Genomic DNA, 24578 nt, shown 5'->3' with positions numbered 1-24578 from the left:
AACTCCCTACTTAAAAGAGAAAAGAAAAAAACCTTTCGACTAAAGAAGTAAAATACAATGGAGATGGATGAGAACTCGGGTATGGAAAAAAGTATATCTGAATTGTAAATTTATTGAGGTTGTCAAGATGTTTGGTGATACCATTGGAGTACAGGATGAAGTAGTGTTAGAATTCAAACTTTATAAGGTAATTTGCATAAAGCCACTTATGCAAATTACCCACTATTACTTGGAGTTACTTGCAACAATAAAAAAGAAAAAAAAGATTAACAGCGAGCACTTCTCAGAAATTACTCTCTTTTTCTGCAACAAACAGAAACTCCTCCAGAACAACTGTTTTGGAAACTTTAACCTTTACTTGTAAATATACGTTATTTTAAATACAAGAATTTTATTGTGTTATTCTTTCTCAAAATTAACCAAGTTGTTCGGATAACAAGGAACCAAGAAAAGAGAGGTGCGTTAGAAATAAAAAAAAAAATTTCTAACATATTTCCAAAACAGTTAACATCGTGGTATTCGCGTCCATAACATTTAATATGGATAACCAACGAGGAATGAACCTTCTCCAAGTGATGTTACCTCAAGTTACCTCAAGGATGGATACTCCACAAGAGAGAAATTATTATTCTGGATCCAAACTAACGGTATGCTATGACATATTCAAAAAACTTTTATGGAACATACTTACTCGAGTTTTATAAAACGTGAATTTGGGACGCTCAAAACGTACAAAAACTCTACCCACGTGGATATTAAAATTAATTATTTCATTGCACTTGTAAAAAAAAAAGAAAGTGTTTTGACGAAACTCTACCCGCGTGGATATTAAACAAAATGATTTTATTGCACTTGTATTCAAATTTCGGTACTTATTCATACCTACTAAAATAAATGTCTATTAAGGAAGACGTCACCATGGAGGGAACTCTTAAAAACCTTCTGGGAGAAGAAAAACCTGAGGATATGAATATTGAAATAATACGAGAAAAATTACTGTCTTTTAAACGAAACCGGGCTACACATAAAAGAAAAGTAACAATGTACTTTAATAGCCTGGAGACCATGTATGACAATTCTACCCTGAATACTTCCCTGTGTAAAAAACAGTTAAAAGCCATTGATGATGAAGTGTCCAAAATCAATTATTGGAATGAGGTAATTAATACCTTTTCACAAAGGGTTGATTATAGTATTAAAGACGAAGAAGCCTTGAATAATGAATTAGATAGTCAAGCCGAATATAATGTTTCTATCTTAGTGAGTATAGACAAATACGAGGACTATTTAACCAGTAAAGATGACAAGACTCCTTCAACGTTGTCTATTGAAGAAACTTTAAGTGAGGGAAAACCTCCTCCTTTGAATTGCAGCACTTTTTCGGGAAATGAAAAAGACAAGTTCGCCTTTCACAATTTTTTAATTCAATTTAACAATGTGATTGATTCTAGAAGGAAATTGTCAGACTCAGCTAAACTGTCTTATTTGGTCGGTTACTTGAAGGATTATGCCTTAAAACAAATAAGACATTTGTCAATAACCGATACGAATTATAAAATTGCTTTAGATTTATTGAAAGAAGAGTTTTTAGATAAAGCATATATTATCGACGAAACATTAAAAAACATATTAAAAGCTAAACCTGGTGAGGAATATAGTCCAGAATATTTGAATGTTAAATATTATATATCAGAAATAAGGGCCTACTTATATGAGCTAAAACAATATGAAATTGATTTTTTGGAAGAGGGTTCTTCTGGAAATATTCTAATTAGTCACATTATTATGACTAACCTTCCCAAAGTAGTTGTTAAAGAATTAATTAATAAAGTTAATAATAATTATCCCAACTTAAAGCAAATATTCGATAACTATAGGGATATTTTAAAAACTCTAACTCGGACTTTAACTGTAAAAAATATTGCTAAGGATAAAAAAAATTTCAGTAGCTATGACTTTAAACATAGTTTTAAAATAAACCCGAAAGATAAAGTACCAACGGTACAAAATTTCAAAGTACAAGCTATAAAAAAATCTGTGTGTAAGCTATGTTCCTCGGAAGGACACTACTTCGGAAAGTGTGAAACTTATCCTAATTATGAGGCTAAACTAGCAAGAATCTTAGAACTGTCCTTGTACACCAGATGTGCTGGTTCAGGTCACAATGAATCAGAATGCTATGGAAAAAAGGGGTTCTTAAAGTTTCCGTGTCTCACATGTAAAAAAAAAAGAACATGTAACTTCTTTGTGTCCTACTCAAAAGGCTGTTCAAACAAACTTGTGTTACGCCTTGAAAAATACGGACACTTGTAATATGTTACCTACTATGACCCTAAATTTAAAATGTGGTCATAAGCAAAGACAAGTTAGGTGCTTAATAGATTGTGGCAGCCAAAGGTCTTTTATAACAAAAGCTGCTCTAGCATTATCCCCAAATTATAATGAGTTGTTCTCATCAGAGCATGAGATACATAGTTATTTAGGACGGCAAGTTAAGAAATTTAAACAAATGTCTACTGGTGTAAAATTAAAGAATAGAATGTTTTTTGTTCTGCTATTGGTAGACGAAAGCATGAATATAAATTACACGATGCACGGAATGAAAGATGTAATTAATAAATTAAAATTACAGGGTGTAAATCTGCTTGATGAGTCCTTTTACTTAAATAAAGAACACGACACTATTGAAATAGATATGCTCATGGGGATAGACATAATTCAATATCTTTCCTTTTCCATAAAAAAGATAGGGGTGGTTATAACTTTATCATAGATGATAGGGTAGCTCCTATTGGAAACATTTTCAATTTTATCAGTTCAGCCGAGAGAAATGACTTGCTTAACACTCAATTAAAACCAATAAAAAATAATAAAACAGTAATTAACCTAATAATGGATCCCCTTAAATCGTATTTCAATCCCTTAGAGAATATTTTATCTGACAGTGAAAATCTCTTTAGTCTTGAATCTATGGGAATAAGGCGCAATGATCAAGAATCTATTTCCTTTGACAACAAGCAAATAAGTAAATTTAGGGAAGGAATAAAACAGATCGATGGGCATTATTATATAGAATTGCCCTGGTATCCTGATAGGATCGAAAAAGTTCCAGCAAACTATTTCATAGCTCTCAAGGTGTTAGACCGAACAATGAACTTTTTAAATAAAAGAGGATTAACTAAAAAATACGATGCAATCTTCAGCAAACAACTAGAAGATGGAATCATCGAACAAATAGAAGTTAATCCTTCAAATTACTATAAATATACGTGGATTCCCCACAGACCCGTTTTAAAAACTGCGGAACAAGTGACAACGAAAATAAGGCCCGTCTTTAATTGTTCGTTAAAAACAAACAAGGAATTACCTTCAATTAATGAAGCAGCCTATACGGGTATAGATTTAATGGGTTCTTTATTGAAGTTGTTGCTTTACTTCAGAAGCAACAAATATGTGATGTTAGGAGATATTAAACAGGCCTTCTTAATGATAAAACTAAGTAGTGAATACGACAAAAATAGGTTTTGTTTTTTTTTGGAGAAGAGAAAACAACCTTATTTGTTATAGATATAAAACGATAGTATTTGGCTATACATCATCGCCTTTTATACTCTATTATGCAATGAACCATCATGTTAAGTCTTACCCTCAGGATAAATGCAGCAAAATATTGGGCAATAACTTTTATGTGGACAACTTAGTAGTAACTGGCAACAATATAAATGAAATGCAAGATTTGTATAAAAAATGTTTTGTTAGAATGCAGGAAGGAGGCTTCACCTTACGATCTTGGAATTCCAATTCTGATGAATTAAGAAACCTAATGAAGGCTGAAGGTAGATTGGTAGAACATGGCTGTCAGGATGAAAAAGTGTTGGGATATAGATACAACACTGAGAAGGATAGTTTAAGCTTAGCACCTTTTACGTTAAAGGAAGCTTACACAAAGCGTCTAGTACTTTCACAGATTTCCAAAGTGTATGACCCCCTAAATTTTACCTTGCCTGTAAGCATAAGAGGCAGGGTATTAATGAGAAAAATTTGGAAATTAAATATAAATTGGGATGAAAAGGTGCCTAAAGAAATAAGTGATGAAATGAAAATAATAACTAGAGATTTCGAAATGTTGCCAGAGTTGTCTTTTCCAAGAGCTGCAATTAATGATAATGAACCTTATGGCTTACATATATTCTGTGATAGTTCAACAGAAGCTTATGGGTTCGTAATATATGCCTGCTCAAATGAAAAAACAAGTTGGTTTTTATTTGCTAAATCTAAATTGTCCCCGTTAAGGAAAGGTAATGAACTTAGTGTCCCTACTTTGGAACTAATGGGAGTAATACTGGCATTAAAATGTCTTCCAACATTAATTGAAACTTATGAAAATATTCAGTTTCAATTTATTAATATATGCGTGGATGCTCAAGTAGTTTTAAATTGGTTAATCACAAAAGAAAGTAAAGTAAAATCTAAATTTGTTAAAAATAGAATATCCGAAGTAAATGGATTAATAAAAGCTCTTGAGGATGAATTTAAACTATCAATAATGTTTCACTATGTTCATACAGATCAAAATCCGGCTGATATGTTAACTAGGGGAATCTCTTACGATAAATATTTAAGAAATAGAAAATTATGGTTGGAAGGACCAAGTTGGCTTACCAACGAATTTAAAAATTGGCCTAAATACCCTTTAATGAGTATTTCACCTGACCATAAGGGAACAGTAAATGTTAATTGTAATCAAATAATTAAAACAAAAACTGCCATTTTGGACATTGAAAAATATTCTGATTACAATAAATTATTGAGAATAACAAGTTTATTGTTCAAACCGTTTTGTAAGAAAAAAAATAGTGTTAATCCATTGAAGAAAGCAAAAATGTACTGGATAAGGTTAATACAGAATGAGCATTTCTTCAAGGAGATTGACTTTTTGAAATCACAGGACAAAAGTAATAAAAATGTCCCCACTTTGGTTTCAAATTTAAATTTATTCATAGACTCTGATGGAATTTTGAGATCTCAAGGGAGGATAAGCAAATACCTATATTTCAACTAAGAAGTATATAACCCTGTGTTATTGCCTAAAAGAAATAAATTTACGTCCTTATTCATTAACTATTGCCATGCTAAGGTGCAACACATGGGAATAGGTACCACATTAAATTATTTGCGAGAGCAAGGTGTGTGGATTCCCCAAGGTTTGACTGTTGTAAAGGCAGAAATAAATAATTGTTCAACCTGCAAAAAGTATAATGCTTTGGCTTATAAATATCCTAAAGTTGTGGATATGCCTAGGCATCATGTCAATTTAGTGAAACCTTTCAATCATGTGGGAATCGACTACACAGGTCATTTGTGGGTAAAGAATGAAGTGGGTGGAAGTACAGTAAAAATGTTTGTTTTAATATTTACTTGCCTTAACATAAGGGTAATCCATTTTGAACTGTTACCCCATATGTCCACCCGAAATTTTATGCTGGCCTTTCAGAGATTTTGCAACATGTATTCTGTACCTCAATTTTTATACAGTGATAACGCTAAAACCTTTAAAAAGGCAGGTTGTATTCTTGAAAGTTCTCTACAGTCAAAGACGTTTCAGGAAGAACTTAGATATCCGACATATCAAAATCCCTTTATATTCTGCGTGGGTTGGTTCGGCTTGGGAGAGATTGATAAGAGTTCTTAAGGGTTGTCTATTCAAGATCATAGGCAGATCTAAACTTAGCTATTTTGAACTTTTAACAACATTGTCAAATATTAAGTTGGCTATAAATTCTAGACCTTTAACTTATAGATTAAGCTCTCCTAATCTTGAAATTATAACTCCTAATTCCTTTTTGAGAATATATGGGAATTCCTCTTTAGTTCTAAAATCTGAAGAGGAAGAGGTTTGGCAGGAAGAACCTGACTCAAACTCATTAAATAAAACTTTAAATTTTCAAGAAGAAATAATATTAAAATTTAAATTATTATGGTATGAAAGCTATTTGCTAAGTTTAAGAGAACATGGCAGGAATATTTACCAAAATAAATGGGAAAATAGAATAAAAGTAGGGGATGTCGTATTGATCAAATCCACGACTAAATCGAGACCCTTCTGGATACTGGGCAAGGTTTTAGAAAATGTAATAGGGTTTGACAATAAAATACGAGCTGTTAAACTGAAGCAAGGTAATGGGGCAATAGAGTATCACTCCATTTCTAACCTATACCCTATGGAAATATCATGTCCCCAAGGTAATACTCGAATGGAAGAACCTATCAGTAAGCCTTTCCAAAATGATTCTAGTGAAGGACTTAATGATAAAACACTGCAATTAGGCAATAGTAATAGTAATGAAGAGGTGTCCAATCAACTCAGGACTAGACCCAAACGCAAAGCCTCTGCCAAATTCTATCAAATGATGAAAGATAATATTGATTATCTGTAATAATTAAACAAATTCAACTTTCCTATTTAAAAAAAAAATAAAAAATAAATTAAAAAAAAAAAAATTGTTCTTGGCATTGAATGACCTAAAATGGTTGATACCAAAAAAAAAAAAAATAAAAAAATCAACCATCCAACAATTTAAAAAAAAAATGAAAACCAAAGATATAGAAAAATAAAACGGCAAATTATTTTTTTATAAATTCTTTATATATATTTCAGAGACATCTCTCCTTCTGTTTTTATTGCAATAAACGTATTGCAATCTTCTTGGAGGGAGTGTGTTAGAATTATTTGTACTCAAACTTTGTAAGGTAATTTGCATAAAGCCACTTATGCAAATTACCCACTATTACTTGGAGTTACTTGCAACAATAAAAAAAAAAAAAAAAGATTAACAGCGAGCACTTCTCAGAAATTACTCTCTTTTTCTGCAACAAACAGAAACTCCTCCAGAACAACTGTTTTGGAAACTTTAACCTTTACTTGTAAATATACGTTATTTTAAATACAAGAATTTTATTGTGTTATTCTTTCTCAAAATTAACCAAGTTGTTCGGATAACAAGGAACCAAGAAAAGAGAGGTGCGTTAGAAATAAAAAAAAAAATTTTCTAACAGTAGATGTTAGTGTGATTGCAAGAGTTGGAGAAGATGAAGTTCAGGGAACTTTTACTCTTAGTAATCAGCAGAACATTCACACTGTTAAGTAAGGAAAGTCTATCAGGCATATGTGAAATATGAGAGAGTAACTTGATCAGTTGCATGGAGAAAAAATTTGTTTTTCTTTGTTATTGTAGCAAAATTTGAAAACTGACGCATTGAACTTCAAGTGAAACTAATGGTATCTACTGAATTGTCATGTCACAGTAATGAAAATATCCAAAAGTTACAATAAATGATAAGGTAGAAAAGTAATTATTAACGAAAACAGTTTTCAAAGAAAATTAATGAAAATTAAGGTTTGCTAAATAGGCCAAAAATTTTCAGTTTTCAGAAAAGATTTACCTCCCTTTTTCTTACAATTTGAATTCTCCGGGTTTTTTTTTTTTTTTTTGGTTTTTTTGTGCAAAACTAAATCTCCAAAACTGAAATTTACTGCCTTATTTTTTGCTAAACAGTAATCTTGCAAATAAATATTGACACTCTGTAGTCCTTGCAATCACACTAGCACCTACTCCTCCCTGTGCTCCAATAGTATAGTAGCAAAACTTTGGAAGAATCTTAATAACTTTCTTCATAGTTCTCTTCCATCTGCATTTTATTACATTTCTTGCACACAAACTAGTTATTATCGTTCAACTTTTCCAGCAATTCTTGTATAACCAATGCTTACAAGTACCACAAAAAAATTTAACTGTACCAAATTCGCTTTCCACTAGCTGAACTGAGGAACTTTCCTCTTTCTGAGCTCTGTCCAACACTGATCATTAATTTGGTCTCAGTAACATTCATTCTCAGATCTTTACTTTCAATAGTGTTCAGCCAAGTCTTTAATTTCTTTCATTTTTTTCACATCATCAGCAACCCGTACAAAACTGATGAACACTTCTAAGATACAAATGAAAAACAACAAACTACACTTTATCAAGCAAAATCATCAGAAAAATTCATGAAAACAAATTCTATGTTGCTGCATTTTTTAGATAAGGATTGATAATTCATATAAGGAAACATTAAATAAGTGGATAGTCCTTAATCCGCAGAGTTTCGAAGAAATACTTTCCTTCTCATCAGAGGGTAGGATTTAGCAAAATGCGGGATCGGATTTTGCTTGCAAAAGTATTTGGTGAAACTACAAGTCAAAGATCTTACTTGATAACAAAAAGTGAAGCAGAGGAAATAGGGTAACGGAAAAAGTGATTTCATGTGAATGAATAGTCTGGTGAAAGGTAAAGTATCCAATGATGATAAAATCCAAAAATGCAAATCCAAGAAAGTTAGTTAAATTTCCATTCGCACAAGTAAAATCAAAACAACAGTACACAAAGGTATTAAAAAAAAGGGGGGGGGGGGTAATTCTGTGTCAAATCATCCAGAAATATGGGATTTTGAAACCCATATCCCCAGATCTGGCTGTAGTTTGCACTGCAGATAGACAATATAGGAACTAAGAAATCCTGAAAATTTGAGCACGTAATGCCATACCTTAATTTTGGAATAAAGTTTGGAGTAAGCCAGATACTAAAATAGTTAAGTTCTGGTAACAATTTCAAAAACCTAGCAGTCTTCAAGATTAGTTGATGAGGGTTGGAAACACCAGCCAGATAAAACTATGCTTTTTTTTTTATAAGAAACTTTTTTATAAGAAACCGTTAATAGGATGGTAAAAAGCTTAAGAAACTTCTAGTACTATCGTAAGCCAATAATTTTGAGAAGAAACTTCTTGAGAAACTTTTAACCCTCAAAAGACTAGGGCCCCCTTGATGCAACTTTTTAAACTTTTGTTTATATCTTCTTGAAAACGTGATTTTTTTCGCTCTGATTTTCTATATAACTTCCTGAATATTTCTAACCTATCATAAAGTGTCAAAAAATCAAATTTACAAAATAAATTTTCTTCGGGGGGTGTCCTTCAGAGTAACCCCTATCAAACTTTTCAGAAATTCCAAAAAATAAAAGTGACCTAAAATTATCAAAATACAAAATTTTATTGTTTTTCATGATGGGATACTTAACACTGCATGGAATTTATTTGAAAACATTAAAATGTTGATTTTTCTGGACAAAAAAAAAAATCAGTTTTCCTGCAAATCAGCATTTTTTCTAAAAATCACAAGATTTCTTGACTTGACCATACTTCTTGGTCAGTGCACATCAACAAAATGCAAAGCACGGCTAATTCTTGTTGATATGTGATCTAAGAAGGCTAAGGAACACAAAGATATAAAATTGTTTCAATTGCGTTTCGTGGGGTTTATACACCCACCCCACCCTGTAGCCCACTGTACTCCAGAGAAAACACATGGTTGTGTGAGGGTTAAGAAACAAATCCTACATTACCTTATTGGTTCTCGTGAAAAAAGTGGAAATGGTATATTTGTACCAGAAAGCCCAAATATTCACACTTACACTATGTTTACCTTACAAAATGTCCTTAAACTACATTTCCAGAGTACTTGACAAATTTGATTAAGAAGCTTTTAGAACTATGTATCAAAATTAAGAAACTTCTTGTACCAGGAGGCCAACTCATGTTTCTTATAAAAAAAGCATGTAAGCAAAATGTAGTGCAACTAGTTTCTAATTTTCCTTTTTACCTTTCTTCAGAAAACTTACAAGGATTGCTCGATTGTTGTTCAACCCAATTTGAGTGTCACAAGTTTAACTATAATCGGTCCAAGGAACTTGAGAATCCATCAGACTTGGAGCAAGGAATTGTTGAGACATTGTTGTAGAGAGTTGGACTGAAAGAAAATGAAGGTGAATTATCAACCATTTGCTTCCATCACAAACAATATTTTGGAAATATTGTTTGTGATGGAACAAAATATTGTTGGTGATGGAGCAAAGACCACAAAGAAGTGTTGTGGTGGATTTTTACAACACAAGAGGTCAAAGGTGAACCACCGATATCTTTGCAGATAGCAAAAGATCTGGAGGCAAGAGGGCATAATGTCAAACCAGGTCACTTTCTTTGTCGTCAGTGCACAAAGGAATATGTGAGTCTGACAGTTGATGACACAATGGATCCAGACTACAAACCTGTGAGTTCTGTGAAAACTTCACAAAAACCTTGAATGCAAGACTGGTATCCATGGATGTTTCCCCTGTAGTTCTGCACAGTGTTGCTTCTCATAGCCGTGTTCATAGCGTCAAAAGGAAGTTAGAACAAACTGTTGAAACATTCAAAAGTGACATGTCCATGGTGATAAAGTTGGTCTTGATAAACTGTGCAGAATTAATACCCAGTGAAACAGACATCAAAGAAAAAGCAGCAGAACTGGATCTATTACATTATCTGACGAAAGAGAGGTTAAAGAGTGCTTCAACTCCTGATCAAATCCAAATCATAACCCTTGCTTCTGATTTCTAGTCTCATGAATACAGCTCCAAATTCTTCAAGATGCCTGAGTATGCTGTTCAAACTGCCAGAGAACTGACAAATAGTATTTTGTCAAAACCTAACTCTAACAAAGGGAAACGATTTTTCCCAGAGACAGTCGACATGATAGTACAAGTGTATGAGAATGATGAATAGTCGCCAAATACTAGGCAAAGATGCCGTTGTTAGCAAAGGGTGTTCACAAACAAAAACGCTCGATAGTGTGTAATTGCATGAACTGTATGTTGCTTTTAAATAGAAGTATCCCAATGTCAAGGTGGGATTTTCCAAATTTGTGGAGATGTGTCCAAAGTGGTGTGTTTTAGCTGGATCTATGGGTACACATTCTGTTCTATGACATACATCAGAATGCAAAACTTCTTGTCGATGCCATGAAGATTGGATTTCAAAGTTAGTTTATGATTCTTCTGACAAAGAGTGTATGATGCATTGCCCTGAAAATTGCCCTGGTAGAGAAGCATTGAAGAAATTTTGGATGAGGTGCCGTATGGTATGAACCCTGATGACGAGTTTCATTTTAGTCAATGGGACACAACTGGCCATCTGTTGATTGACACCATTGATAATCTCTCATATCTAACAAAATGCCAAGCCAGATACTTGAATCAAAAGAAATAGAATCTTTGTTTCAATGAGGTCCTTGTTCTGGGAGACTTTGCAGAAAACTTTCCATTTTTAATACAAGACAAAATTCAAAGTTATCATTGGAATAAGGAATATTGCACCCTGCACTCCGTGGTGATTTACTACGGAAATTCTGTCAGCAGCTAAAACACATTTCATTGTTTTATTTCCAATGACAACACCCATTACATTGCATTCATGTATCAAACTCAGACACTGACTGGTCACTTAATCCAGACAACATGTACCAAAGGACATACACAATAACTGACCAAGAGTATCAAAAAATCATTTCTGCATTTCAGTGGCATAAAGAACACAGCAGCATGTAAATGTTGAATGCTGACTTTACTTGTGAAATCCACTATTTTCTGAATACTATTTCATTGAAACTGTTTTATCTTTATTTTTACATATTCAACTTCTTTTTAATGGACGCCTGTTTGAAGATGAAATTTATGGAATATGGCATGAATGGTCATTCTCCCGACTTAACCCCATACAGATCGAAACTGGTTGCTTCTCATGAAGGTACTTCTCAGGGAATAGTTCAAGTTCATTTTTGTGTGTGAAATAAGTATGTTCGCTCAAAGAGGGGCCTAGCTAAAACAAACAGTCCTTATCGAAAGAAACAAGGGGAGGAGTCAAAAAGGCAGAAAATGAATGTACATAGTTTTTGAATGATCTCAAGACTTTTTCAAATGTGTTTACTTTCAAATAAATAATGAACAAGAACTTTTAGCCATTTTTGGTGGAGCACAATTTAATGTGCGAGATAAATATATGGAAAAAGCTTTGTGAGAACTACTTTTATTGTAAATATCTTATGCAATTGAGCCTGTTTACTTTTAGCATCTGGCTTAATCCAAAATTTATTCCAAAATTAAGGTGTGAAATAAGTTTAACACCTGTCTAAATTGATTATCACATCCAATAGGGGGAGAGAATATTTTTCATTATCATCAAAAATATACCTGACTTTCAACAGAAACTGTGAGTGAACGAAACAAGAACTTTTAACCATTTTTGGTCCAAAGACAATTTATTGTGTCGAAAAAAAAATATATGAAAAAAGTAATGCTTGACCATACCAGCCACACCCTTTTTTTATTCGATTTTTGGGCACATATGAAAAAAAATCCAAAAACCCTATAAGGCTTCATTTTTGAGAAAACCTGATGCCATTTTTGGATTCCTTGGGTCAAAAAACTTACCTGGGTGAATTTTCAGAGCCATACGATCTTTCAATGAGAAAATATTCAAAGAAATGACATCACAAAATTGTTGCCTGGGCGTCACATCATGTGACTAATGCCAGAACAAAAAATACTCTAAATCGAGAACCGCTTAGAATTACGTGCTCAAATTTTCGGGATTTCTCAGTTCATATATTGTCTATCTGCAGAGCAAACTACAGCCTGATCTATGGATATGGTGAACTTAAGCATGGTCAATCAAAAAGAAGACGATGACTTGCTAAAATGACGACGCAAAAATCGATCCCTCCTTGTACAAAAGGCCAAGTTTAGGCTGAAGGAATTAATGTTTTTGATCAATTTTTTGCTATTTGTCGTCCGAGACGTCAAACTTTAAAACGATAAAGATTTTGTCAGGATCTGTCACGTGTATTGAAAATTTTTGTGAGACATACAAACACACACACATACATTTTACCTTTTATATATAGATTTATAAAGTACTTGGAAAAATTTTATATATAGATTTATAAAGTACTTAGAAAAATTAAATTGTAAGTGACACTCTTCTGGAAGTGGAAGGGGGAACAAATCTCAGTCCAAGTGATTAGTTAGGACTTCTACAAAACAAAATGAATGACTCTAAAAAAATGAAACTACTGTCTGATTTGTTCAAAGATCATAATAATGTGAAAAAATATTGCCTAATAGTTCTTCAAATAACAGGTTGCCAAAAAGAATTTCATTCATTAATTCTATAGATGTTTATTAAGGTTACTGGAAAACAGAGTTAATTGCATTCTACCTGGTTGATTGCAATTTTCAGTTAACCTCTGTTTGTTCTTTCATCTGAAACTCAAAAAGGATTCGCCTATGAAGGTATAATTTAATATTTCTTTAATATTTTACCATGGATGATTTTTGCAATTTACTGACAACACTATCATCTATGGCAACACTTCAAAGGCCGTAAACAACCAAGTTCTCTCTGATCTTGAGTATGTTGTGCAATGGGGAAAGAGGTGGCTGGGGGCGATTTTACAGCCATTTCCAATGTTAACTATTATATAAAGGAGATTTAAATGATTTATATTATTATTTTGAATGCATTAAGATATTGCACACACTTTTTAACCTCTTCTATTTTTTTTATTGCTCTGGGCAACACCGGGTATCCCTGCTAATAAGATATAAAATGAAAGCACAGAAGAGAAACCCACTGACCTGTGTTGAAAGCCGTGATGCAAGTGTCATCTCTAAATTTCCTTTAAGTCCCAATAAAGCAGGAACCAAAATAAATACTTCTGATACTTGTTGGAAAACATCCCAATGCTGAAATAAATAAAAAGAATTAATCTTCAATATTAATAGTCTATACTCACTCTTTGAACATTGTTGGCAAAGTATGTACTGATATTGTTAGGTCTCTCTTTATATATATATATATATATATATATATATATATATACAGTAAAATTAATCCATTCCGGGATTGGTGAAATCACCATATGGTAGGGCCTAAGCAAAATTTTATACAGTACATATTAAAAATTAGTAACAAAATACAGTACAGTATATAATGCACATGTACATAATCAAATGACATTACAAACAACATCGTAAGGTGGGGCAAATACTATAACCAGAGGCCGGAAAAACATTGTCTTCCACATCATAACCTAAAAAAAAAAAAAAACATATCCCAGGGCCACCTTATCCCGGGGTTCTATAGTATATATGAGTTTGTCTAATGTTTATATATTTTCTGGTTGCACCTTTGTTAAATACATGCGAAATCATGTACACACTGTTAGTTTTCAATATGACAACAGACAAACAAATAACATCAACAAACTTAGCCTTATTTACAATTATCAACAGACAGCACTGAAGTTACAAAGTATTGAGGTGCAGGGCAGAAATGTATTCACTGTTCGATCGCTGTCGAACCTCTCCCTGTTGATCTGTGTTGCTTTTATATTGACATTCTTTAATTTGGAATGTTGTCTTTTGTTTTGCAGTTCACACAATTCCAACCCTGATCAAGAATGTAGGACGTCCTATTGTTTTCATTTTTAGGTAATTTTCCAGGACCCACACTCTTTATTGGAATATAGGTTGGCCTTATCGCTCACCAATCGGCCAATCTGTGTAATGATTCGGAACACAGAAGACAAATGAAAATCATTTAATAAGGCTTTATTCATCTCGAATCACAGACATGCATGTTGAAATAGAAGAATGAAAAATTGCTAAGATTTTACACAAAGTAACAATGCTAATATGACATTCGCCCTGAACAGAAAGAGTTCAGGAAAGGTTATGAAATGATATATAAAGGTTCAAATATCTCTGTTTCTTAGATGATAGGGATGGACAACATGTTGTTGACTAAGGATGAGTTCCGATAGGTTCTTATCAAAATTTTGTATAGGCCTGTGAGGTTTCACAAGGTTCTTTGGATATACTCGATTCAAATGAGGCATATGGTTGTAGAGATGGAGTCTCTGGTGAGATAACAGTCATTAGTAATAGGTGCTATATTTTGAAGTTTTGGGGTAAGTTGACCCAGTGACACAGTTTCCTCCCTTCCAGTTGGAAGTTTAACATAGGTGTATTGAGGCTTGCATTCTAGCATCTTGACTTCATTAACGAAGCATTCATACTTAGATGACCGTATGTTACGTTTCATGAGAACCGGACCTGAATTCAAAAGCCAACTGGGAAGAGAGGTATCAGATGTTGATTTCTGATTTTACTGGAGTATTCACTTGTGAGGTGTAGCGTTAATGGCAATACACAATAACGAACGAATAGAATGTAAGGCAGCACACAAAACTGATTCCCAAAGAGAAATCGTCAGTCTTTGCAACTTCAATGCCAGCGATATCGTTTTCCATAATGTGGGATTTAATCATTCTATCTGGCCATTTCCCTGTGATTGTGTGGCTTATTGCTATTCCCTTTCTATGCAAAAAATCTGTTAGTTCCATTAAAAGGAATGATGGACAGAGTTAATAAAGCAAAGCATGCCAAACAGCAAAAGTAGTTGACAGAAACAATTTATGGCTGTTTGTGAAGACATATCTTGACAAGGAAATGCAAAGGGGAAGCGTGAATATTCATCAATAATTGTTAATATTTGTTATTTGACTATTAGATGGCAAGGGACCTTTGAAGTCAACACTTAAGCATTCAAATGGTTGTGTCTCTACACCGTATCTAAAAAGTTGGATTATATTATACATAAAAAAGAACATCTGTTTGATCAGCTAAAACATAGAAACTACAAAAGATACGCTTATAAACCTTACATATTCTGGGGGGGGGGGTATAATTTTCTTATTTTGTTTTACCCGGACATTTACTCGCTATCTCATCTATTCCAGCCGAGAGATCTTTTTAGTATTTTAACCATCTTTTTAAACCCAATTGTTTGTATTTCTCTTGCACTTGGTTCACCAGGTATATTTGCCAGGTAGTTTTTGAAGTTCTTTTTCATGAGTTCAGTTGCTCCTATAATTACTGAAATAATGAAGATCTTCCTAAGATTCCAGTTTCTTTACATGTCGTACATAAAACATTAGTATTTCCTTATATTTTCCCCCCTCAGTTCCGTTTAACCCAGCATCATTGGAGACACTGACTTCTACTAAGGTTGCTTCTTTCTCCTTCTTGTCCCATATCACTATGTCAGGTTTAATAGCTCCATATTCTAGATACATAGCTGTCGTTATTGCATGACCTCGAGCATATTATGGCAAGCAATCTCCTGTAATTGTCATTCGTTTAGGGATTGTCAGAAATAAAATTTGTGGCTTTAGAATTGGAAAAAAAAAATTTCTTTCATTCAAGAAATTCAAGTAATCAAAGGATATAAAGCTATAATTAGTTTTTAAGTATTAAATTAAAATTGAAATGTGAAGGTACAGAATAGTTAACAAATATCTGCTTTCTTATTCACTACAATTTATTTTAAAAATTACTTAATTTAGCACAGACAACTGCTAACATGAAACATTTTTTAAATAATCATCTGAATTTTTTTTTAAATCAGCAAGAGGGATAACTCATTTTAAATTGAAGAATATAATAGGAGTTGTCTACCTCGAGTTTAAAAATGTGCAGACAAAGTTTTTGGGGTTTTTTTTACTACTGGGTCAAGGCCAGGATAAGGATTAATAGGATATAACGATTAAAAACGAAAATGATTTCACTATATCAACACTAGGTAAATAGAATGAATGTTAAACATATTTAAACAGCATGACACGCATATTAATGTGATCTTGCATGTTGTATTATTCTGTTTCTTTCAGCCAGTTGCTCCCAATTGATTGATATCAACCACCAAGGATCAATAACACATTCTAAGAGTTGAACATTTTCTCAGAAATCTATTTTATTAGATGACTTATGTATTGGCACATTATTTCACTCTTCGGGATGGTGTGGAGTTCGCATATAAAATTTCAACAGGCCAGAGGCCAGTCAGCAACACAACATTCATTGACATTTATACTATATAAATAATTAAACTATCCGACATTGTACGGGATTCAGTGAAATTGTTTTAGTTTTTAATTTTTATATGTTTGTACATAAGGTAAACAACTGCTATTACATTTTTTTAATTTAAAATACGAGTTATCCCCCTTGCTGATTTTTATTTTTAGGTGGTACTGAGAGTTGGGAAAATCGATGTGATCGGTTTTCGGCCAGAAATTTTGCTGTTAAAGGGTCAAAATTCAACGATTTGACCTTTGAGAACTCTACCAAACTCCTCTGACAATTTTGGGATTACACATTGAAATTTTAGCTATAGGTTCCTTGGACATGGATAACTTAATAAATTGATTTGAGCCCAAAACAATAAATGTTAAGGGGTCATAATAGGGATCAAAGTTAAAAAAATTAACCTTTTTTTTTTTTGTTTTTGCTCAGCATACACCTCCAAACACCCGGGCAACGCCGGACTGAAATGCTAGTACATCTATAAAAGTGAAAGTGTCTGTGTATCTGTCTGTCTGTCTGTCTGTCTGTGTACATTTCCCTATGCAATAACTTTGTCAATTTTTAGTCTACAGACTTGAAATTTGATATACAGGGTATTGAGATTTGGGAAAATCTTTGTGATTGGTTTTCGCCCAGACATTTGGCTGTTAAGAGCTTAAAGTTCAACGATTTGACCTTTGAGAACTCTACCAAACTCCTGACAATTTTGGGTATAAACACTTGAAATTTTAGATATAGGTTCCTTTGACATGGATCTAACTTCATAACTTGATTTGAGCCCAAAACAATAATATTAAGGGGTCATAATAGGGGTCAAAGTTTAAAAAAATTTGACCTCTGCAGTCTCTACTAAATTACTTAGACAATTTCTAGTCTAAACATTTGAAATTTTACATAAAGGGTATTCAAAGATAAGGCAAGCTTTTTCATCGGTTTGGGTCGAAAATTTTTAGTTACCAATATATAAATGTATGTATGTATGTATGTTTGCATATCTGCCCAAAACTTTTGACAGAGGCGACGGATTTTCTCAAGATTAGTATCGTTTTGACGGTCGACCTTTCAGACGACAAATATCGAAAAATTGGTTAAAAACATTAATATCTTCACCTTAAACTGGGCACTTTTCTATGAGAGGGGAGGGGGGTCGCTTTTTTTGCCAATATTTTTTAAAGTCACTCTCTCCTTTCGATTGTCTAGCCTAAATTTTAAAAAATGTCACTTCCGGTTTGGCAGTGGTCGTAACAGCATAGACGTCATGTTTTTTCCCCGTTCTTTTCCTTCTTTGTGGTACGAGTTTGAGCCTGCATTCCTACTACAACTTTTTTTTTTTTTTTTTGCTCAACATACACATCCAAAACCCCGGGCAACGCCGGGCTGGAATGCTAGTATATCTTTAAAAGTGAAAGTGTCTGTCTGAGTGTGTGTGTGTGTGTGTGTGTGTCTGTGTACATTTCCCTACACAATAACTGTCAATTTTCAGTCTACAGACTTGAAATTTGATATACAGGGTATGGAGATTAGGAAAATCTTTGTAATCCATTTTCGGCCAGAAATTTAGCTGTTAAGGGCTTAAAGTTCAACGATTTGACCTTTGAGAACTCTACCAAACTCCTCTGACAATTTTGGGTATAAACACTTGAAATTTTAGATATAGGTTCCTTCGACATGGATCTAACTTAATAACTTGATTTGAGCCGAAAACAATAAATGTTAAGGGTTCATAATAGGGGTCAAAGATAAAAAAAAATTGACCTCTGCAGTCTCTACCAAATTACTAAGACAATTTCTGGTCTAAGCATTTGAAATTTTACATAAAGGGTATTCAGAGATAGGGTAAGCTTTTTAATCGGTTTGGGTCGGAAATTTGAGCTATTAATATATAAATATATGTATGTTTGCATGTCTGCCCAAAACTTTCGACAGAGGCGACGGATTTTTCACAAGATCAGTATCGTTTTGAAGCGCAACCCTTTAGATGACAAATACTGAAAAATTGGCTAAAAACATTAATTTCTTCACCCTCACCTGGGCACCTTTCTACAGGGTGGGGTCGCTTTTTCACCGAGGATGATATAAAGGAGAAAAGCATAAGAAGAAAATTAAAAAATTAGAAGAATGAATAAGGAAATAATCAGGAACAAAACAATAAGGAACTATAAAAAAATATGATAACTAAAAGATAAGCAAATATATGTAAGAAAAGGATAAAATTTAAAAAAAGAAGAAAAAGGAATAAAAAATAAAATAAAATATTGCAAAGGCAAAAAATGAAAAACGAATAACTGAAAAAAAAAAAAAAAAAACAGAAGGTTTATGAGTAAACTAGCTCAAGTCTGGTAGAGAGATGGGAAAATGTTTGTTGAAACAATAAATGACTCAGAAATTGGGAGAAGGGGGGTGTTACTGAAAGTAAATTCACCAAAAAAGCAATAAAATATGTTCAAGTATGAAAATGTTTGAATATTTATTGATATCAGTGACAGCTTTAAACGGAATTAAGTGAACACAAGCTGTTACCGTTATGAATGCCTTGCAAATGTGTTTTTAAAAATGATGATTTCCAAATCAATGGCATAAAAGAATTATGCACAATTAAATAAATCACATCAGTAAATCAGTAGTACCAAGAAAATTGCCTAAAGGATGTGACAGTGGTGGGGGTCACATGTGACAGTGGTGGAGGTCACATGTGACAGTGGTGGGGGTCACAACCAGAAAATCGTGTACATGATTTTACATAGAATTTGAATAAGATTGTTTTAATTATTATTAATTTATCTATTGATGTGAAGAGGTAAAGAAAAGAAAGGTAAATAAAAAGGTAATGTAGATCATGCTGGCTTCACTGAAAAATGGTCTCTATTTAGAAAACTGTTAGCCATTATAATTTAGGTTAAATATTCTTGGGGGGGGGTAATAATTAGAAAATCTAACTGCTGTTTTTACAATTCAAAAATTTAATTTATTTTTTTTCATTACAAATAATCAAATCAAACTTTTTATTATTGTTTTGTGGTTTTAAAAATAGTTTCAAATATTTTATTTACAATTTTTTTTTTATAATTTCAAATGCCTTTGACAGAGTGTGGCATTCTGGTCTTCTACATAAACTTTGCGGTTATCATACTGATGGTAAGGTTCTTTTTTATCTGATCAAAGCTTGTGAGTAACTCTGGGTGGCATCCTTTCATTCTTGTTTCCTATCAATGCCTGCGTTCCACAGGGTTCTATTCTAGACGCAACACTGTTTCTTTTCTATATCAATGATCTTCCAGAGAACATTGTTCAGAAAATTAATATCTATACTGATGGTATTGCTACTCACCCATCTCGCTTGGCTTAGTTGAAATATGCAGTTAAGCTAGAAGATGACTTGTGTTTAATTACAGATTAGAGTAAGAAATAACTTGTTTTGTTTTTTCCTGTTAAGACAGCTTGTGTTTTCAATTGTAAATGTGCCCCTTTTCTACCCGAGATTCTTATGGATGGCTCTGCTCTCGTTGGGAAATCAACTCTAAAACTTCTTGGTCTTTCTTTCTCATCAAATCTTATTTGGAGTTCATATATTAGATCCATTGCTCTTTCTGATTCTTGCAAAATTGGCTCCCTCTATCACTTACTCACACCCAAGGTTATTCTATACATCTACAAATCCATATATCAGACTATATATGGAGCACGGTTGTCATATTTGGGTCCCATTTCAAGGTTCTTGATAAGATACAGAAAAACGTATCTGTAATTTGATTGGCTCCACCCTTTCTTTTTCACTGCAACCTCTCTCTCACAAACATGGTGTTGCTAGTCTCAGTCTTTTTTATAAATACTATTATGCAGGTGTTCTTCAAAACTGTTTGCTCTATTGCTATTTCCTTTGTTGTTTGACTCATTGATCTAGTGGTCTCCATCAATTTCATGGTTTTGATACCTCATTGCAATACAGTTTCCGATTCCAGTAACTTCTTTCCAAAAACTGTGGAACTCTTCATGCTGATTGTTTTACTTCTACCTATAATTTTGATTTTTTTAACGACTGACGCAAATAAGCATCTCCTGTTTTTATTGTAATCAGCTTTTGTTTTTGTTAGCTCCTTACATCAAGTGGCTTTATGCATTGTCAAGAGCGATTTCCATAAAAAAAAATTTTTTTTAATCGAATAATTTTTGTGGGTCTGAAAATATTTTTATAAATAGTATATTTATTATTTTTTATAGTTGGAATACTTTTTATGGTCTGAAAATATTTTATATTTGTTCAAATGAGCGAAATTAAAAATTCTAGCAAACTCTGATCATGAGGTACTCTTTTCTCATCAAAACTGCTTTTCCGAATTCAAAATTGGAAGCCATTATCAAGTAGATTGTTTCTCTTTTACCAAAGAAAAGATTAAAAAATTCCAGAAAAAATGTATGAGAATAATCTGCTAAAATTACGAATCAGAAAATGAAAGGAGATGATTTTTTGTGGTCAAGTAAAGTTTTTTTAAAGTTATTTTTGCAGCAGATTATCAATTGGACAATAATCTATCAGATTAAACCCCAAAATGCAATATTGAAAGATTTTTAGGATATACTCAGTTTCTAATAAAAGCATTCTAGTAAATTAACGTTTGAATGCCAAACTGCTATAAAAAAAAAAAAAAAAAGGCCAAATTTGTGAAATTTTGCCTTTTCAGGACTGCTTTTTAAGGTCAAATTTATCAAATTCAGCTTTTGAAAAAGTAGTTTGGCCTGCAAACGTCAACTGGTTCTATTATAGGGAATGATTGGCTAAAAGTGAACTATTAAGTAAGTCAATTATAGAGATGAACATGATATTGGACCGAATAATAAAAAAGGGGTAGATAATATAAAAATTAGTAACAGTCAAAATAAAATTTAGTTAAAATAAATGCAATATATATGAACATGCAATATGAGCAACATGCTGCTCAAACACTAAACGGACTTCTGACATTTTAAAAGGTTTTATTTCTATTTGTAATAATTTATGCCATTATTCATAGCATCTCCATTTTAAAAAGGTGTGTTTTTCAAGGTTCTGTAACTTCAACTGATTTTTGCTTTGTTTTGCTTTTTTGTGTCAAAAAGATTCACGTAAAAAAAACAGTGGAAATTCTTCTACATCTTAATCATACATGCACAACAAGACCAAAGGTCACTGGAGTCAGACATAAAAAAAACCTCAATCTTCAATAAAAACAGAAGACTACATATCGCTTAATAACCTGATACTGCATAAAAAAATAGTGTCCATATTTTCCTGAAGAAGACTCTTATATAAATTGAAAATTTGAATTTTAAATAAATGTTTATTTGCATTTTGATTGAATCGTTATGTATATTTTTGTTTATTTTCTTGTCTTAATTAAAAACAAAAATGCATGTATTTGAAAATGTTTTTAAAAAATATGAATGCTTTACCTGTACAATGTCCAAAACCATTCCAGCTCCTACGGTTCCGAATCCTGCAATGATGTATGGTATAAAAACCTGCAGTCCAATACTCAAAGCACTTTCAGCCTCTTCGGCAGATATATCGCTTTGAGAAGAGTCGTCTTCTTTGCTAACAGCCCGATCATCATCGTCATCATTATCATCGTCATCGTCTTGTGCAGCTAACAATGGTTCTGTCACATCTGCATTCAAATCAGCAAGATCGACAGACAGTAAACCATTCGTACCATCGCCAGGGTGTGAGCTCGGCTGACCCAGGCGCCTATCATTGAAATCAGTCAGCGGTATTTCCTCGGGCATTGAAGCACTTCTGGAAGGATTATCCTCCCAAGAATTATAATTTGTTGAAAGTTTTATTTCTCTCCGTGTTCCAAGATCATTGCTTTCAAGAGAGTCCTCACGACTGATTCTCGGAACCATCTTCCGTTGGCGTAATTCCCCTTCATATCCTTGACCAGAAGACATCTTCCTTACACAGCAATGTTCTCATTGCTAGGGACAGAGCACAAACAGTGGTCACTCTGAAATCAAAAACAATGCAAAAATTTAAGTGTTTATCAAACACAAAAAGAAAAAAAACTAATATTGAAACGTGATCGTTATTCTTCTTCAACGATATTATATATTATGTCTTATTGGAATTCTTTGAGATAAGTGATTTGTATATTTATTTATTTGTATATTTATTTGTTTGTTTATTTATTTGCTTGTGGACTGTTATTCTCATCTTCATAGTTATTGTTGTTTCACCATGTTTCGGCCAACTGGTTGTTAGGTAGGAAGATAGCAGTTTCAATCCTATCCAAAGCAGGCCAGAGGATTAGTTGGCCAAAAACATGGTGAGACAACAGCAACTATGGAAGGCAGTAATTGCTGAGAATGCATTCCTAACCCATTGTGGTTAACAACCCCCTGAAGAAGGCCAGAGGAATAGTTGGCTGAAACATGGTCAAACAACAACTATGAAGATGAAGATAACAATCCACAAATAAATATTTTTCAACTGCATCATTACATTTTAACACTTGGACCCACACGTTGTATCTGATACAGTCGCCAAGAGACAAAACAGGAAAGGAAGAAATTCAACTCATAATTTTTTTTCAGTTGAAGTTGAAACAAACGGCAATTATTCATAGTACTTTCCAAACAACACACTGCGTCTAGTTTTAAAAGTCTTAGTTCATCTCTCTCTCTCACCTGCCATGTAGTCAACAAAACCTTGCCATCTCGACAAAAAATCTTTCACCGCCACGGAGCCACATGTTCATCTTATGCCAACACACACTTTTTCCGGTCCTCTGCCATCCTCATGTATTCCAGTCTCTTGCTGTCCACATATGCTCTTTTTTTTCTGTTTTTTTCCCCTTCTCTTCCTCTGTTGTGACGTTAATTCATGCTCTGACTCACTCATTTGAATATGTGTCATACTGTTGCTGCTGCTACAAGCACTAATGGCTCAGTTACAATATTTGTTATTTACAATAATCCTTTCATACCTAAGATTGCATTTTCTCCATTGTGGACTCAACTAAGCGCAACTTCATTGATTGTTTAATTTTTTTCAAATTTTAATAGTTTTTGCAAAACTATAATACACTGCGTTCTGAAAGATGACAGAGATGAGATGAGAATACACTCAACAAAGTTTGTCACAATTGAGGATGGTAGTGGAGATGTTCCCTCTCCCTAAAAAATGCCCTCGTGGTGTGTGTATCAAATAGCTTCTGACAACCAAGACCAGCTCTGAATAGGTTGGAGGAAGGGATAGAGTGACTTTCTATATATATATATATATATATATATATATATATATATATATATAAAATTTTTTAGCAAATAATACATTTTTTGATGAAGAGCAGATTAAATTAAAATTATAATATCCATAATTTTACGTTTTCTATTTTTTCTATTTGTCACATGTAAAGCCATTCATTTTAGCCAAGAAACAAATGCGCGCGCGCACACACACACACATATATACAATGTGTTTAAAAGTATTGCAAAATAAAAAAAAACAAATAAATGACATCTACATAAAAAAATGAATACATTCCAATATTAGTGGAGATTTACTCAGTGGTAGAGCTTCAAGTTTCATTCTGAGGTTCTAATTCTGAATTTTGCTAGGTTCAGCCACTATGCTAATGAGTCATAAATGATGAAAACCGTGTCCATGAATAATTTTTAAACATTTATATATCGCTCTCCATCAGGAGGAATTACACAGGTGAAGGGAAAATTATTTCCAACTAGCATAAAGGTAAAATGCTCATTTG

General features: G+C 33.0%; 1 protein-coding gene across 2 annotated transcripts in view; it reads right to left on the bottom strand.

Annotated features, from left to right (window-relative positions):
* LOC145242161 (solute carrier family 41 member 1-like) overlaps nucleotides 1-24578 on the bottom strand; it is a 125302-nt gene that overhangs the window by 34115 nt on the left and 66609 nt on the right. For both annotated transcript variants that reach the window (XM_080105489.1, XM_080106063.1), the window contains exons 2-3: nucleotides 22264-22817; nucleotides 13546-13653 (exon numbers count right to left, since the gene is read on the bottom strand). In XM_080105489.1, the coding sequence (XP_079961615.1) occupies nucleotides 13546-13653; nucleotides 22264-22761 (606 nt within the window). In that variant the 5' untranslated portion in view covers nucleotides 22762-22817. The remainder of the gene's footprint in view (nucleotides 1-13545; nucleotides 13654-22263; nucleotides 22818-24578) is intronic.

This window comes from Euprymna scolopes, chromosome 1 (genome assembly GCF_053919585.1).
Source record: "Euprymna scolopes isolate OS-2025 chromosome 1, ASM5391958v1, whole genome shotgun sequence".
In the NCBI taxonomy this organism is placed as follows: Eukaryota; Metazoa; Mollusca; class Cephalopoda; order Sepiida; family Sepiolidae; genus Euprymna; species Euprymna scolopes.
The sequence above is the reverse complement of the archived record's forward strand: the minus strand, read 5'-3'. Positions and strand labels throughout refer to the sequence as shown.